Source organism: Gopherus flavomarginatus, chromosome 5 (assembly GCF_025201925.1).
Source record: "Gopherus flavomarginatus isolate rGopFla2 chromosome 5, rGopFla2.mat.asm, whole genome shotgun sequence".
Classification (NCBI taxonomy): domain Eukaryota; kingdom Metazoa; phylum Chordata; order Testudines; family Testudinidae; genus Gopherus; species Gopherus flavomarginatus.
In genome coordinates this window covers 6,483,819-6,500,800 of record NC_066621.1, presented here as the reverse complement: position 1 = coordinate 6,500,800, position 16,982 = coordinate 6,483,819, and the positions used below count along the sequence as shown (strand labels likewise).

At 51.8% G+C, this 16,982-nt stretch overlaps 1 protein-coding gene across 1 annotated transcript; it reads left to right on the top strand.

The window, feature by feature from the left end:
* Positions 1–5,744: 5,744 nt before the first annotated feature.
* On the top strand, positions 5,745–13,311 carry LOC127052978 (regenerating islet-derived protein 4-like). Its single transcript, XM_050957159.1, has 6 exons — positions 5,745–5,911; positions 7,234–7,352; positions 8,838–8,984; positions 10,605–10,719; positions 11,666–11,738; positions 12,459–13,311. The coding sequence occupies exons 1-6, from the start codon at positions 5,863–5,865 to the stop codon at positions 12,478–12,480; spliced, it is 525 nt and encodes a 174-aa protein (XP_050813116.1). The 5' UTR covers positions 5,745–5,862; the 3' UTR covers positions 12,481–13,311.
* Positions 13,312–16,982: the final 3,671 nt, after the last annotated feature.

Sequence of the window (16,982 nt, the reverse complement as noted above, 5' to 3'; positions counted from 1 at the left end):
GTACAACAATGAAGAAGCCAGACAGTGCTGATGGCCCATCAGCAAAGACAATGGACCCTGGAAGAACTTAACCTTCCTGTGAATGTTCCACACAGCCTATAAGTAATGGCTGCTAAGACTCAGCAAGCTATGCAAGGGCCATGTGACCAGGTCACATGTCTCTAGATTCCATCTTGGGATATCAGTGTTTTTCCACAAACTGAGTTTGGGACAAAGGGGTCCCACCATATGCTAAAGCTATATTAGGCAGGGAGTGACATGATCACCTGGGGTTCTTCACTCCCCGCACACAAGAAGACTCCTGGAAATGCCAAAGGAACAAACAGTGAACTGGGGAAAGTGCTGGACTCAGGCTAAAGGAATTTCTAGTCTGCCTATGAAGGACCTGGGGATTCCAATCTCTAAAGGAAGTCCAGCTTGTGCCTTAAGAATCTGCAGCCTGCTTGTACCATCCCTGAGGGTGAGAAACTGCTAATACATATACAATCTAGCCAGCGTGTTAAGCTTAGTTTGCGGTTTTGTTTATTTGCTAGGGAATCTGCTTTGATCTGTTTGCTATCACTTATAATTGCTTAAAATCTATCTTTTGTAGTTAATAAAATGTTTAATCTAAACCAGTGCATTTTGACTGAAGTGTTTGGGGAAGAATCTCAACTCAGTTAATAGAAATCTGGGCATTATTCTCTTCACATTGAGGGAGAGATGGACTGGGTATTAAAACCATATACTGGCCAGATTTGATCAGGGCAGGATGGTACATCTCTGGGGTCCCAGGCTGAGCAGCTGGCGGTGTTTTGGGCTGCAGTCTCTCTCTATTGTTGGTTCATGCAGGGGGCTGGTCAAAGCCTGCATGTAACTGCAGCTGGGTGTGTCTCTGCCTGTGTGATTGCTGGTGGAAGTGCAAGCAGTGTGAGAGGGAGCCCAGGCTGGACAGAGAGAGGGCTTAGTGGTACCCCAGTTCCAGGTCGCACCCCGGGGGACCTGTCACACCTTTTCATTGGCCAGCCCAAAACTTCTCTGCCTCTTTCACTTCCAGCTCCCTCCTGCACAAAACCCCTTCTGCCAATTCTCCCCAGTGATCCAGGGGCCTTAATTTCCACCGGGCCCAACCTGAGGCCATTTAAAGGGGCCTGACTCGTATTGCCCTGACACCCAGCCCTTTTGGGGTGTCACTTTGGGCCCACCAAGCCATGAGCCCCTTCCCAATGCCTAGGTATAGAGGGAAAAGCATAACCAGCCAGGGGAGGAGCCAGGAGCAGCTCAAGCGGGGCAGAGTCGCAAAACTCAGAGGTATCTGAATAGGGGATGTCATGGATCTATGGGGGGGAGGCCAAGCAGAGCCATCTCAGCCCATAGCCACGTAAACACCCACCCTCCTATGCAGCAATGACAGGGAGCCAACACCAAGGGGTGGGGAAATACGTGCACTCTGTATTTCAGAGCCCCCATCCCCTCCCAGGAACCCTCAGTCTGCAGCCTGCCTCTCTCCCTAATCCCTGGCACCCACTGCCCAGCCACACCGGCTTAACACCCCTCGGCTCACCTATGCCTACACAACCCCACCGTGGGCGCTGTGTAGTTTGGGGTGTCTTTAGGGTCATTCTTCAACAAGGGGAACCTCCCCCCCACCCTGCACCAGCCTCTCGTCCCCCTTCCTATAGGCCCCAGACCTCCCTTAGCCCTCCTCTGCACAGAGATGGCTGCCACAGGGCGGGGTGTTTAAGATGGATTCCAGTATCGTGTGACATGGTCACATGTCCTGTGAGACCCCTAGTCTTTATTCTTCCTGGCTTGGCTACACGTACACAGGAAGGCTTGCCGGTAAATAAACTATTTACAACCAATTGTCCTAATCAATGGGAACCATCAAGATTCTAAACCACCATTAATGGCCCACCCTTTGCATAATTACAATAGGACCTCAGCTTTGTACTTCATATTCCTAGCTTCAGATACAAGAACGATACCTGCATACAAATAAGAGGAATATATTGGGAAGATTATAAGCTTTGTAATGATACCTTCCAAGAGACCTCTTTCACAAAGCATATTCCAGTGATGACATATTCACATTCATAAGCATATTTTCATAAAGCATATGGAGTGTAACATCACATACTTCCCCTCCCCTACTTCTCACAGCCCCCCCACCCCCCCCAACCACCACCACTGCATAGCACCAGGGCCCCTGTGTGGGCAGCAGGGTCCTGGCAGTGGGGCCATCCCACACCACTATCTTCAGCATGGGCCTTTTGTTGGTTGGCAACTTTCGGCTACTAGCAATGTTTTGCTGTGAACTGAGAAGTTGCTAATAACCAGCATCCACTGGATATGTGTCTGTATCTGTATCTATCTATATGATGTGTGTTTGTGTCTATATATGTGATGGGTTGGATTACAGAAACCCCCCCTGGGAGCTGCCAACTGATGTGCCAAGACTACCTCTGCTCCTTTTTCCCTGCCAGCTCAGGACCATCAGCTACACAATTGACCCATGGAGAGAAGGCAGATATGCCTTGTAACTCAGCAAAGTATGCAGGGATTTGCTCATGTGACTCCAGACTCCATTTTAGTGTAATTTTCCACAGTAAGAACAAAGAAGTGTTCTTACACCTGGAAAAGCCTATAAAAGGCTGATGCCTCATCTCCATCTTGTCTTCAATCCTGCTTCTTACCCCTGGAGTGACTTTGCTACAAACTGAAGCTCTGAACAAAGGACTGAATTACCCATCCCAGCGGGGGATGTACTCCAGAGACTTGATTCGAACCTGCAGTTTACTCCATCACTGCTACCAGCCTGAACTAAGAACTTTGCCATTACTGTATGTAATTGATTCCATTTAACCAATTCTAGCTCTCATCTATATCCTTTTCCTTTTATGAATAAACCTTTAGATTTTAGATTCTAAAGAACTGGTAACAGCGTGATTTATGGATAAGATCTAATTTGTATATTGACCTGGATCTGGGGCTTGATTCTTTGGGATCGAGAGAACCTTTTTCTTTTATTGGGGTGTTGGTTTTCATAACCATTCATCCCCAGGACGAGTGGCACTGGTGGTGATACTGGGAAACTGGAGTGTCTAAGGGAATTGCTTGTGTGACTTGTGGTTAGCCAGAAGGGTGAGACTGAAATCCTCTTTGTCTGGCTGGTTTGGTTTGCCTTAGAGGTGGAAAAACCCCAGGCTTGGGCTGTAACTGCCCTGTTTAAGCGATTTGTCCTGAATTGGCACTCTCAGTTGGATCCCGCCAGAACCGCATCGTCACACCTTTTGAGAGTCATTTATTTTGTTTTTCAACTTAATCCCAGAGAGAGAGAGAACACCGCTGAATTTTTCCAGCTACTGCAGCTACTTCCGTCAGCGACTCGTTGATCCAGTTCTGCCAGATGGTCTGGATCAGACTTCATTATCTGTTCAAACTCTGCAAACATGCCAGGTCTAAAAAACACCTTGGTGAACCTCAACTTCCGTCAGTGACTTGTTGATCCAGTTCTGCCAGACAATCTGGATCAGACTTCACTATCTGCTCAAACTCTGCAAACATGCCAGGCCTAAAAAACAGCTTGGTGAACCTCAATTTGTAATCATTTTCACTCAAGACCCAGGCTTTTTAAATAGTGCCTTGCAGAAAAGTCTAGGGTCCAGTCATGCTAGTTGGGCAGGAGTGTACTACTTAGACACAGAGTAGAGCTTGTGAAAGGAAACTTACGGTGGGACAACACCTTGCAGCAAATCCAAAACTGACACCATACTTGAAACACTGAAGCTGAGGGAAAAACTGTCCCTCGCTCTGGGCTCACGGCTGACCTGCTCTTTCTGCATAGCTGTTCAAGACTGCTGTCCTCACATCAGAAAGGATGATGAGAAGGGTGGAGAAGAGCTACAAGAATGATTTGAGGTTTGGAAAACCTGCCTAAAGAAACAACTGTCAAAGGGCAGGTGGGATGGGACGGGACTTGCCCAACTCCCCAGCAGGTCGGTAGTAGAGCCAGAAATGGATTCCAGACTTCAGCCTGCCCAAAGGCCTTTGACAAAGTCCTGCCAAAGAGATGCTACGGATGCTGTTGACAAATGCAAAGTACTGTAACGCATGCTTGAGGGGAAAAGTTAAACCACTCCTGCACCGTCCTGGGGTCTAAATGAACTGTGTCAGTTCAGGAGAGGGACCTGGGCATCAATACAGACAGTGCAGTGAAAACCCTGCTCAGTGCACAGCTGCAGTCAAACAAGCAAAAAAGATGTTGGGATTTTATAATCCCAATCTCCTAGAACTGGAAGGGACCTTGAAAGGTCATTAAGTTCAGTCCCCTGCCTTCACTAGCAGGACCAATTTTTGCCCCAGATCCTTAAGTGGCCCCCTCAAGGACTGAACTCACAACTCTGGGTTTAGCAGGCCAATGCTCAAACCACTGAGCTATCCTTCCCCCTGTAAGAAATGGGATAGAGAATACTACAAGGACTATGATAGTGCCTTTATACCAGCCAGTCGTGTGGCCTCATCTGGATACCAGGTGCAGCAGAGAAGGGCCATGAGAAAAATCCAGAGGTTGGGAAAAAAATCTCCTATGAAGAGAGTTTTAAAAGATGGGGGATTGTTACCTTAGAGAGGGAATGAGGAGGAGGGGACAGGATGGAAGCTTATAAAATACCAAGTGGCCTACGGAAGGGAGGTTGAGGGTGATGTTCTCCCTGTCTCCTAACATAAGGAAAAGGGAACAGTCAGTGAAACAGGGAGGTGTGAAATTCAAAACTCATAACAGGAAATATTTTTTTTGCACAATTCAGGATTAACCTGTGGAACTCACTGCCACAGGATATCGTTGAGACCAAGAAGATAGCAAGATTGAAAAGGTGACTGGCCATTTCAACAGATAACAAGAATATTCATAATTATAATTAATAACAACAAAAATTATGGCAGAGAGATTATACCTCCTGCTTCAGGGCTTAAGGCGATCTCTAACTACTAGAGACCAGGATGAGACCTAAAATTACCTCACATCTCCTCCTGAAAGGTTCTTACAGCTTCTTCCTCAGCATCTGACACTGGCCACTGTGGTTGACAGGAGACCGAGCCAGTCCAGCCTTTCCTGTGCTCCTGTATTCCTAATCCAGGTTTCCTGAATTTCAGTCTAGTGCCTTAGCCACTGAGCAACACTGCCTTTCTGAAAGAAGAAATTTAAAAAACCCCAATCTTATGTGGTGTAAGTATTAGGAATGTATTGAAATTAATAGAGTGGGTGAATGCATCAAACTCATGTGACTCCTTGAGAACAGGGGTCATAGAAGGTCCTTTCATTGTTCTGATAATTTAGGAGCATCAGAAGCTGTTGGTGGCTTCCTGAGCTCCCACACCTCGATGGTTCCATAGGCAAATTCTGCCCTCTTCTTTTCTGCTTTCTCTCCTTTCCACCTGTGCAGCCTCTCTGCCCTCTCCTAGTGGCAAAGAATGAAATTGCAGAATGTATGGTGGCTATTGCTCAGGTCCCAGGGAGATTACTTTGTACCTTCTGTCTCACATGCTGGCCAGTTCCCTGCCTGAAGACAACTAGTACATTTTATCCAAGCACAATAAAATGAGCAGCTGCAGGGCTTACTCCACTGACCTCTGCATGGAAAGAGGGTTAAACCGGGCTGCTGGAGCCAGAAGGGACCGGGCAGGAACAAAGAGGTAAGTCAGAGGAGCGGGATTTCCCCAGGATGAGTCACTGGTATAAAGGTGACTGATCCAGGAGTTTCTGCATCCACCTGTCCCTGATCATTGTGCTGTGAGCAAGGCCAAAAAGTCCAACCCGAGGGGAGTCTCCACTAGCCAGCGGGGCTGTTGGGTTTTGACTGCTGACCCCCATCCTCACCAAAGATGGATCCCAGGACATCCCTCTACCTTGTGCTCATCTTCATTGCCTGGGGTGAGTTAGGTTGTGCTTCCTTGCTGCTAACCCTCCCGCACCCCGTTCCATAGGTGCCACTGCTCGACACAGAGGGCCTTGTGGAATCAGCAGGGAATCCCAGTCCCGGTGGAGAGGGGTCTTCACTGCAGGCCCCCTCTGCTGCATCAGCACTCATTGCTCCCCATTGCCGGGTTTGGCAAAGAGCCCAAGGACTGAGGCCCACGGAGTCTGAACCCTCCGCTCACCCCAGTCTTGAGAGAAGGTGCTTTCTCCCAGGATAGCCCCCCGCCCCCATGCTTGGGAGGAAGTCCCTGTACACATCCACAAAACCAACTCCTTGTCCTCCTTCAAACCTTTCCTCTGCCGCGATGGCTACACACACTAGACACCAGCCAGCCCACTGGCACGCTGAGACCCCTGCCCAACCTGCTGACAATAGGTTTGAATGTTTTCCTTGCACTCCCCCATCCAGCTGCATCCAGCTCTTGCCCTGGGCACCAATTTTAGCTTTTAATTTCCTTTCAACCTCATCTCTTCTCCGTCCCCCTCTTCCTTGGGTCGTAATGGATTCTCCGTCACTGGCCATTTCAAAATCAAGATTGGATTTTTCCAAAAGATCGGCTGTAGAGATTATTTGGGGGCAATTCTCTGGCCTGTGTTATCTGTGGTAACACTAGATATCAGGATGGTCCCTTCTGGCCTTGGCAGCTATGACTTTTGTGTATCACCACCGTTTGTTTCTCCCATGTCGTTTTTAAGCAAGGGACCCCTTCTTTTACGTTTGTTGTAAAACACCAGATAAAATGCTGCTGCTATATTAATAATTATCATGTATGAAAAACTACTATTGGTAAATGAAGCAATCAGTGAAAATTATTAACAATTCTAGCACCCCCTAGAATCATTCTTCTCCCTGCATGAGGGTATTGATACTGCTATGCTTGTGCTGTTATGCACAATTTTACAGGGTCTTAGCATGTGAGCCAGTGGCAGACATACTATTTTGTAATGCAATATCTTGGGGGGAAGGGGGGAACTGTTCCAAAGGGCAGGAGGGTTTGTTGTTCCCTGGAAAATTGGCACTGGTACATAGCCTGAGATCTCTGACAGAGGGACTTGGATGTGTGCTGTTTCTGACCATCTCTGTTCCAGGATTGGTATATAAAATGTAATAAACAAGGTGCACTAAGAAACTATTCAGACTCTGTGTCACTGATTTCTCCTGCAATGAGAAACTGGTGTAATACTTACCTGCCTTTGGGATCGATGAGTGAAACATGCTGCACTGTTTTATTCTCTCTCATGCGCATTTCATACCTGGTTCCTTCTCTTGATATTAGGTGCCTGCTCCCAGGAGAACTGTCTCTGTGCCCGCGGCTTTTGTGACACAGGCTGGGTGCAGTATCAAGATTCCTGCTATAAGGCTGTGATGGAACCGACAAAGTGGCCCGAAGCTGAGGCAAGTCTGATAGCAAGGCCTAGTGGAAAGAGCCTCGGCCAGAGACATAGGAGATTCTATTCCCAGCACTGATTTTCTGGGTGACTTAGGGCAAGTCACTTCCCTTTCTGTGACTCAGTTTTCCCATCTGTAAAATGGGGATAAAGATACTCACTTGCTTTGTAAAGTGCTTGGAGCTCTTGTAAGAGCACTTGGCCTCTGCTCCCATCTTCCTCCAAGTGCACAGAGCACTTGGAGATGCCCTGCTTGGGAACACCATGTGTAGTTTGATTTACAGTGTTCGCCCCTCACCTTTTCAGCATAGTGCAGCACCTCATCTGTAATAGCACATAATCCTCAGCCCCGTAGAGCAAGGACTGGAGCGCTAACCCCCAGAGATCTCTCCTGGGACTAATGCTGAGGGTACATCTACACTGTGGTTAAAACCCCACTGCACTGTGTCTCTGAGCCCAGGTCAGCTGCCTCGGGCTCGCAGGACAACAAATAGCTTTGTAGCTGTCAGGTCTTGGGCTGGAGTCCGGGCTCTGAAACCTGAACGTCAACACTGCAATTTATAGCCCTGTAGCCCAAGCCCCAGGAGTCCAAGTCAGCTGAGCTGGGCCAGCCCCGGCCATGCTGCAGGTCTTTGATTGCAGCGCAGACACTCTCCCCTGGCACTTCCTTCCTGGGCCTCATTAGTCCTGTAGCTGTCTGCAGCCACCTCTGACCTGTCACGCAGGCACAGCTTTGCCCCTCCGCTTTACTCTGGGGCTCTTTAATGGGTGCCCCAGTGGGCAGAGTGCTGGTCCAGTTGCTGTCGCCCAGTGCGCCGGCCCAGATCAGCTGATGAGAAGCACTTGAGAAGAGCTAGGGAGTATTAACAGCTGGGCATATTTGCTGAGCAGGGAGAGAGGTAAGGGACAGGAAATGCTCCTGAGGGCACATGCTGGGAGGGCCACAGGCGTCTGAACCATGGCCCCACCCCCACACTGCCCCTTCCCCATAGGCCCTGCCTCTGTGCTGCCCCTTCTCCCGGGCCACGCCCACGTGCCGCATCTTCCCTCGAAGCCCAGCTCCCACATTGCTTCTTCCCCCCACTTTTAAAAGTGGGGGGCCCATGCCCCCCTCCCATTCTGGCACATGCTTAATGGCACAACTGCTGCTGTGCTGCTGTAGCGTAGCCACTTACTACAACCACGGGAGGGGGGCTTTTGTCCCTGTAGCAAATGGCCTAGTCCCCTCCCTGTGGGGGAAACCAAGGTCCGAGAAGCTAAGAGACTTGCCCAAGGCCATCTAGTGAGTCTGTGGCAGAACTGGGAATTCAGCCCATCTCTCTTGAGGGCTAGCCCACGGTCTCAACGACCAGACCACCCCCCTTCTTTAGGGCCCTGACCCACTGATGTAAATGGGCGTTTTTCCATTGATTTCTAAGCGTTTTGGGTCAGCCCTGTGTGATTTGTGTGTGGTTTCAGCCTTGTGTGATTTGTCCTTGCGGTGCCTTTTCAGGTGGCGTGTCAAAGCTATGGCAGGAATTCTCATCTGGCCTCCATCCACAGCGCAGAGGAAAATGACTTCATCTTTCACCTGATGGGCAAGCCGCTGGATTACACTAAAGGACAGGCCTACTGGATCGGCGCACACGACACTTTCAAGGTAGCTCCTGCCTCACCCATCTGGCACAACCCGCAATCAGAGCAACTGCAACTTCAGAGCAATCGCCAGGGCTGGAGGGTCAGACTGGCATTTCCACTTACTTATACCAGGGGAACATCATGGGGTTGAGGGCAGAATTTGGCTCCTTCTGTCTTACATTGTGGGCTTATTATTTCAATCTGAAGTAGAGCGAAGAGTGTTTGCCTGGATTAGGCCCCAGGAGTCCTCAGTTCTTTTCCTGGCTCTGCTGCTTGGGTGGATTTAGGCAAGTCACAGCCTCTCCTCATGCCTCAGTTTCCCCATCTGTAAAATTAGGGTAACGCTACTGACCTACTTTGTAAAGTGTTTTGAGCTCTACTAATGAAAAGTGCTAGAGAAGAGGTAGGTGTTACTGTCCCTGAGCTGCAAAGCATGCTGGGATACAGAGTGTAGAAAAGGCGCAGTGGAAACTACGCGGTTTTGTCACCTCCGTGCTCCAGCTGACATTCACTCTCTAAGAACCAGGCCCTGCCGTCTGAGCTTGCAGGAGAGCTAGGGCTGGGCGTGGCAGCTGCATGTGGGGATGATGCAGGGCCGGTGCAAGGATGTTTCGCGCCCTACGCGAAACTTCCATCTTGCGCCCCCCCCCGCGCCTCTGCCTTGAGGTGCCCCCCCACAGCAGCTCCTCCCCTCCGCCCTGAGGTGCCCCCCTTGCAGCAGATCCCACTCCCCACCCTCTGCCCTGAGGCACCCCCGGACTCCAGCTCACCCCTGGTCCGCACATGAGCACACCAAGCATGCAGTCGCTGCTTCACTTCTCCCACTTCCCACTTAGGATTGCGGTGCCTAAGCTGACTGGCGCTGCAAGCCTGGGAGGCAGGAGAAATGAAGCAGCTACAGCGTGCTCGGGGAGGAGGCGGAGCAGGGGTCAGCTGGGGCAGGGAGTTTCCCTGAGTGCCGCCCCCCCCCAACTTGCTGCAGGGAGCCCTCCCTGCGCTCCCCTGCCCCAGCTCCCTCCTCCTAAATGCCAGTGGCAACTGGAGCGGCCGAAGATCCAGCCGCCGCGGTCACTGCCGAAGAAAATGGTGCCCCCCCGAAATCCCAGCACCCTAGGCAACAGCCTACGTCGCCTGAATGGTTGCACTGGCCCTGGGAAGATGTGGTAGGATCTGGTGGAGGCTGGTGCGATCCCAAAGTGGGGGTGACACTGGCACACGAAGGTGAACGCGGTGCCAGCTTAGGATTATAGCAGAGCTGATTCCAAGCCAGCGGGGCGCTGCTCACTCTGACAGACGGAAGGATGGCTCAGCGCTTAGGGCAGTGCAAGGGGACTTGAGAGTCCTGGGTTCAGTTCCTGGGTCTGCCACTGTCTGCCTATGTGACCTTGGTACAGTCACTTAACCTACCCTGTGCTGAGTTCCCCTATCTGTAACATGGGGCGGACCCTTCCCCACTTCCCGGGGTGGTGTGAGGCTGACTCTGTCAGTGCTGGAGAGGGCTGCAGTGAGGAAGAGGCCTCCACAGCTGGGACATTAGGTGCTAGAGACAATGCTGATCCCTTACTGGCTATTGCTCCATCTCCTCTCCCCACAGCACTCCTGGCCCCCGGTTCGGTCACTAACACTGTCACCCTTTCTCTAGGAGGGGTCTTTCATGTGGACGGATGGTTCCGAATACAATTTCCGGACATTTCCTGCAGGCCAGCCCGATGGCCTCCCAGGAGAGAACTACCTGGGCTCTTGGATCCTGCAAAACGGTGGGAACTTTGCCCTGTGGGGGCGCATGCTTGGTGGCTCGGTTTGGTCAGGGCTGGCTCATTATCTCCAGCCTCTGACTCTCGCCAGAAGAACATCACCCAGATTCAGTTCCTGCTGCTTGGCTGCACCATCCGATCAAATCATTAAGCTGTCTGATTTGGTCCCCTGCCCCATAAGCGCTGACTCTGGGGGAAAATTATTGAGTGCTCTGCACCCACTGACAGCCAAGCTTCTCTCAACCCCCCCACCCCATCTCCTCCTCCCCTGAGCGAGCTGTGTCCCCCCTCCTCCACCTACCTCCCAGTGCTTCCTGCCCGGCTGCTGCCAAACAGCTGTTTGGCAGTGTTAGCACGCTCCAGGAGGGAGTGCGGGGAGTGGGAGGAGCAGGAACGTGGGGCATTCAGGGGAGGAGGCAGGGAAGAGGTGGTGCCAGGGCGAGGAAGGGATTGGAATGGGGGTGGGGCAGGGGTGGGAAGAAGCAGGGAAGGGCTGGGGCCTCATGCAAGGGGTGGAGTTGGGGGCAGGGCTGGGGACAAAGGGGAGTCAAGCACTCATGGGAAAGAGGGAAAGTCAGCGCCTATGCCCTGCCACTGCCCTAGCAGCTCAGTCCACTGACCTACCTACCTCCAGAGCTATGTGAGTGCAAAGAGCTTTACACCCAATTTGCACAGGAGAAATTGATGACTCAAGATGCAAGCTGGCAATGGACCAGGGCAATATTGTTCTCCGCCTTTCTTTTCATGCCTCATCTAAGTTCCCACTAGTGTTTTCCAGTATCTATCTATCTATCTAATCACCCCAGTCATGACCGAACAGATGCCCACACAAGTACAGTGGTTACATTAGCTCTCACATGCAGATGACTTTCCTAGTCATGGAAGTGCCCGTTCCTGCCAGCGGGCAGTTTGTTCTTGGGCTGATTCCTTCTGACTCCGTCTCTTTCAGGCTTCGTCACCTGGAACGACTATGGTGCCAGCTGGTCTTTCCCATTTGTTTGCAAATACACCCTGCGGAACAGGTACCATCCAGCTTCGCTCCCACCAGGGCGGGCTGTTCTCCGGACAGGCGAACTCTAGCAGTGGCTGAAGGTGTCCTGGTGACTGTTCAGGCACCCCCGGGGCCCTGTTGTTGTTTATATTGCAGTTATGCTCAGACTGGGCCAGCCACTATACAAACACGTAGGAAGACACAATCTCGGTCCCAGTGAGCTCCACACACAGTGATGGCAGCGTCCTGCCTGCACACCGCCTGCTCGGGAAGAGACGTCTCTGGGGAGCTTAGTCTCCAGGGCTCCTCTGGCCCATGGGTGGGTGACTCCTGTGAGATGGGTACTTTGCTCCCAGGCTGAGATCCACCAGCTCAGACAGGAGCCACTAAACGGCCTTCAGACAGGAGCATCTTTAGTTACTGCTGACCTGAAACTGGCCATACTGGCACTAGAGCCTTAGATGGGAAAGGCCCCGTATCCCCTTCTCTGACCCCCTAAACCTGCCAGGACCACTTCCCTGGGGCCACGTTGGAGCTAGCACCCCCTACAGAGCAAAGGCCCCATGTCCCATTCCCCCCTGTCTGGGGCCAGATCAGAACTGGCACCCCTAGAGGGGAAAAGCCCAATATCCCTTTCCCTGCCCCACTGGCACCAGGTCAGAGCCAGCACCCCATAGAGGGGAAGGGTCCCATCCACATCTGAGCATCACAACCAACAGCTGTTTCTCTTCCTCTTTGCCTCTGCCCACAGCTGCAGGGACCCCTGCGTGTAACAGGACGTGGTGAAAGACGCGACCTGTATCCTGCAGCAGAGGCTGTGTCACCTTCCTGTGCTGTAACTTCACATCTGGAAACATTTACTGCTGTGTCCTTATCCCGACTTATGTGTTCTGGGTAGAACCGGGCAACTAACAGGTTTTGGGGTTTGCTGGGAATTCTGAATAATTTGGGGGGCAGGGGATTCATTTTAGGACAAACTGAAACTTTATTTTAAAATATATTCTGCAAATGGAGAAGTGGTGGTGATGGGGAAATCATTTTGAGTCCAATGAACATTTTGTTTTGATTGTTACCATTTTAAAACTCTGTTTGTTTTTAATCAAACTAAAGGCCATTTCGAAAGGGAAAGTAGTTTCAGACCAAAGACACCAAATGTTTCGATTTGTTCTGGGTTGGTTTTGGTTTTTAGTTTTGACCGATACACTTTAGTGAAGCCAAAACAATCACCAAATGGTTCAGTTTCACCAAACTTGCCTTTTTCACCGGAAAAGGGGCTGGTCTGAAAAGTGTCACCCGACTGTATTACCCCTCGATCCCCGCTGGTGGGCTCCTGCTGGGAGCCACTTTCCAATGGGACCCTGCAGCAGGTCGGAGGCCGGGAGAACAAAGGTCACAGTCTCTTTGGACGCCAGAGCCAGCCAGATGTACACTGCGCGCTCACTGGCATGGCATCACTCAGCTATTCTGCTCATGCAAATCTGCTTAGAGAACTCCCTGCTCTGATCCCTGCTTGTCTTTCTCCCTCCTGCTTTATACATGTACCTGGGCATTCCTACCAATGTTCTGGGCCAAAACAAAATAATCAATAAAAAAGCTACGCGGCAAAAGAACGAATGTAGTAGTCATTGTACAGCGCCTGGCACAGTGGGGCCTGGTCCATGACTGGGGCGCTCCAGTGCTACTATATCAATAATACACCTAATAAATAATAATGCCCGTGACAATGTGGAGTCTGTAAGGCTCAGTTCTGCTCCTGAATGATTGACGTTTTGAACCCCCAAAATGAGCTGGGGGCGGTAAGGGCAGCAATATGTGGGGAAAGGTGTATAAAACCACTGCAGCTTTGCCAGGTGGAACATTCGCTCGCAGTGTCGCCTTGGGGATGAGTCAAGGTTCCAAATTTCCTCTTGACTCTCTGAGATTTCAAGGGACAGGGTGATTTCTACCCTCTTCCCCCAGCTGAATTCCCCATCGCAAGTCACCAGCCCGACCCGACGGGGCTCTGCTGAATCCCCGAGGTGGAATTGCTCTGGCAGGCGTTGGGCTGTGTCTGCTCTTGACCATAACCACAAAGGGCTGAACCCCAGAGCCCTTATCCAGCCGGTGACATTGGGGCGTTTCCCTGGCTAAGGGCTGTGTGAAATCTGCAGGCCCAACCCTACAGCTTCAAGTTACGAGGTGCCCCGTATGGAGACTCTTCTGGGGGGGGGCAGAGTTTGCTCCACAGCAGAAAAATGGGGTTCATCTCCCTCAGCCTGCCTGGATCCCCGGATCCCACGTGGATCAGGCCATTGGAAGACTGTAGCTGACTTGATGCAGTGTATAAGTTCTGCCAAGGGGGGAAAAGCCCAGGTACCGATGGGCTCTCTGTCCTGGTGGAGAAAGGCAGCACATGACACACTCGAGTTAGAAACAAGACACAGATGTTTGCCAGGCTGGGTGAGTAACCCTGGCACAGCCTGCCAAGGGAAGGGGGCCTTCAAACCCAGCCAGGAGGCCTTGGAGAAAGATGCTTCATCCACACAGTCATTACTGGCCGCAGGGCAGGAGGAAATGGGTGAAATTTAAGGCCCTGAAATATACAGGAGTTCGGACTTGATGATCCCTTCAGGCCTTAAACTCCATGAGTCTCTGCAAGGAGGCACTGCACACTCATAGAATATCAGGATTGGAAGGGACCTCATCTAGTCCAACCCCCTGCTCAGAGCAGGATCAATCCTCAGACAGATTTGTGCCCCAGATCCCTAAGTGGCCCCCTCAAGGATTAGAACTCACAACCCTGAGTTTATTAGGCCAATGCTCAAACCATTGAGCTATCCCTCCCCCCTACTCAGGCTTGACCCAGCAAATCTGTGTGGGATCTTGGGCTCCTACAGCTCTGCTCCAGGCCCCTGGAAGCCAACAGAGGGACACCTCAACTGGCATCTGCCCCTGAGATGCCCTGCTGCAGGGTTGGGGCACCTCAAGAAAGTCAATGCAGTCTCTGGAGCAGTGTCCAGGGAGCCAGTGGGGGTTGATTAGTGCCCCCTGTGCCAAGGTGTGACTCACCACTGTGGCACCTCTTGCTGGCAGGTCGGTGCACCCTCTCCCAACGGTGCTTTGCCCACCATCACATCTGCTCTCAGGTCCATGTCATGCCAAGGACCGGGGTATCATCAGAGTCACTAGCTGTGCTCTCCTGGGGCCTGGCAGTCAGCTGTCCAGTCACTTCCCCAGTGATGAGTGGGGGGACTCAGACACTGAACATAAGGGTGCTGGGGGACCCAGTGGGGCAAGTGAAAGATAAACTACCCATTGCAAAGAGCAGAGGAACACCTCGCATACCAAAGGGAAACGTTTAGCAATGATATGCAGGGCCCGGCAGAAATGTGTCTCTTGTTGAGGGAGGCAGAAAGAGAAAGGGATGAGCTACAGATACAGCTTAGGCAGCTGCAGGGTAGGAGTCACCCAGCCCCCTGAGGGATGCAGTCTTGAGCGGGACGGTGTGTGATGGGGTGTCTACCCCACACAGATGTAAAAGGGGCTAATCCTGCATGGGAGCAGTGGAGTTGGGTCCTCCAGTCAGCCTAGAGAGGCTGTGTTGGGTGCAGGCAATCAGGGAAGGGCTGCAGGGAGCAGCCAATCAGAGCCCAGCAGGCTCACATAAAAGAAGTCCCTGGGCCAGAGCTGGTCAGTGGCTGCTGGGAGCTTGAGGAGTCAGCACTGTGTCTCTAGCAGGCAGAGAGCCCTGCAGTGCCATGGACAGAGCAGTGCTGGCAGGGACCGGGGGAGCAAAAGGAAACTCCCCTCTGGCTGCTAGGACTGTGGCCCTGAGGTAAGAGTGAAGAAGGTGCTGGGGTTGCAGGGAAGTATCCCTGGAATATGTCCCGATATTTTGTTTCCTGGTCTTTGGCAGTAATTTGTTGGAGAGTCCTTCCGTCACAGATGGTCTTCAGTGCTATTTTGGCAGCAGGTACTTCTGTCTTTGGCGGCAAGGTTTAAAACCCACCGCCAAAATACCGCTGAAGACCATCCGTGACTGAAGAGCTCTCTGCTGAATTGCTGCCGAACTGCCTCGCCCCCATTCACCCATCTGGGGAAAAAAAAAAGCCCCCCACTGCAGCGGTCCTGATATTTTCCCCTTAACATCTGGTCACCCTACCTGCTGCCTCTGTCTTGCCCTCCCCTGTTTCCTCTATCGCTCTCTTCCAGTCTAAGCACAAGGCCGCTGCTGCAGCTTGCCACAGCCAGCCCCAGAGCAGGGTCTATGCACTTTGCCTGCAAGAGCAGGCTGGGAAATGCCTCCAAGGACTGCGAGGAACCTACAGGCTCTAGCAGCTGAAGCGCTATGGAGCAAGGTACTTTGGCCCATGTCTTCACGGATACTTCAGTGCCCAGCTCCCATTGTTTTTAATGTGTGTTAGGTGCCTAAATACCTTTGATCTAGGCCTTAGAATATCATCCATCCATAGGCCTAGCAGCCACTGTGACCTTTGCTCAAGGAGGTTTTCTCATGGCATTCGAATCTCTAGTGTAGTCCCAGTGGCAGCTGTTTTTATGTACAGAAGGGCCTGGGTTCAAGCCCCAGTGGAACCAGTTGAGCCCTGGTACCAGGGTGTAAAAGCCAATGCTGCAACCTTCAGGGCTGCTTTTATGTCACGGGGGGAGACTATGTTATTGCCCACCCCTCTTCTTGCCCATCTTGATTCCCAGAGGCTCTTTCCCAGTGAAATGCAAATAGGGTAATGTTGCCTGGGGGATAGGGCACACTTGGATGGGGCTGGAGAGACCTGGGTCTAGGCTATTGGCTTCCTGGCCTAGGGTACGTCACTTCACCTCTTTGGTGCCTCAGTTTCTCGTGTATATAACAGGGAGAATGATGCCAACTTGCTCTGGAAAGCGCTTTGAGATCGGCTGATGGTCAGTGCTCTATACTGGGGACCCCGGTCTGTGCTGCCACCATGTGGCCACTGCCTGCTCTGCCTTTATCCCTCAGGCCACCAGCAGCCTGGATTCCTGGATGAGTCTAATGCTTGCTGGTCCGGTCCTGGTGGCCCATCTCTGCCCCCCAACAGGGAGGGGGCTGATGACGTTGTAGGTGCAACCCAGCTTCCTGGGGACCGAGGAGCTCGGCAGTTAGCACCTGGTCAGGCCCGGCTCCTGGAGGAAGCAGCATCACAGCCATGCTGAGACTGACCTTGCAGTATAGGTTTGGGGTGGAAGAGCTAACAGATGGTGGCCCCAACCCCCACTACTTCCCCCCCACCCCCACGTCTACTGGAGTGTTTTAGTTCCC

Coding starts and splice junctions, on each gene's coding strand:
- LOC127052978 (XM_050957159.1), top strand. CDS start 5,863: ATGGATCCCAGGACATCCCTCTACCTTGTGCTCATCTTCATTGCCTGG. Junction 7,353..8,837: donor CAAAGTGGCCCGAAGCTGAG/GCAAGTCTGATA, acceptor GTGCCTTTTCAG/GTGGCGTGTCAAAGCTATGG. Junction 11,739..12,458: donor AAATACACCCTGCGGAACAG/GTACCATCCAGC, acceptor CTCTGCCCACAG/CTGCAGGGACCCCTGCGTGT.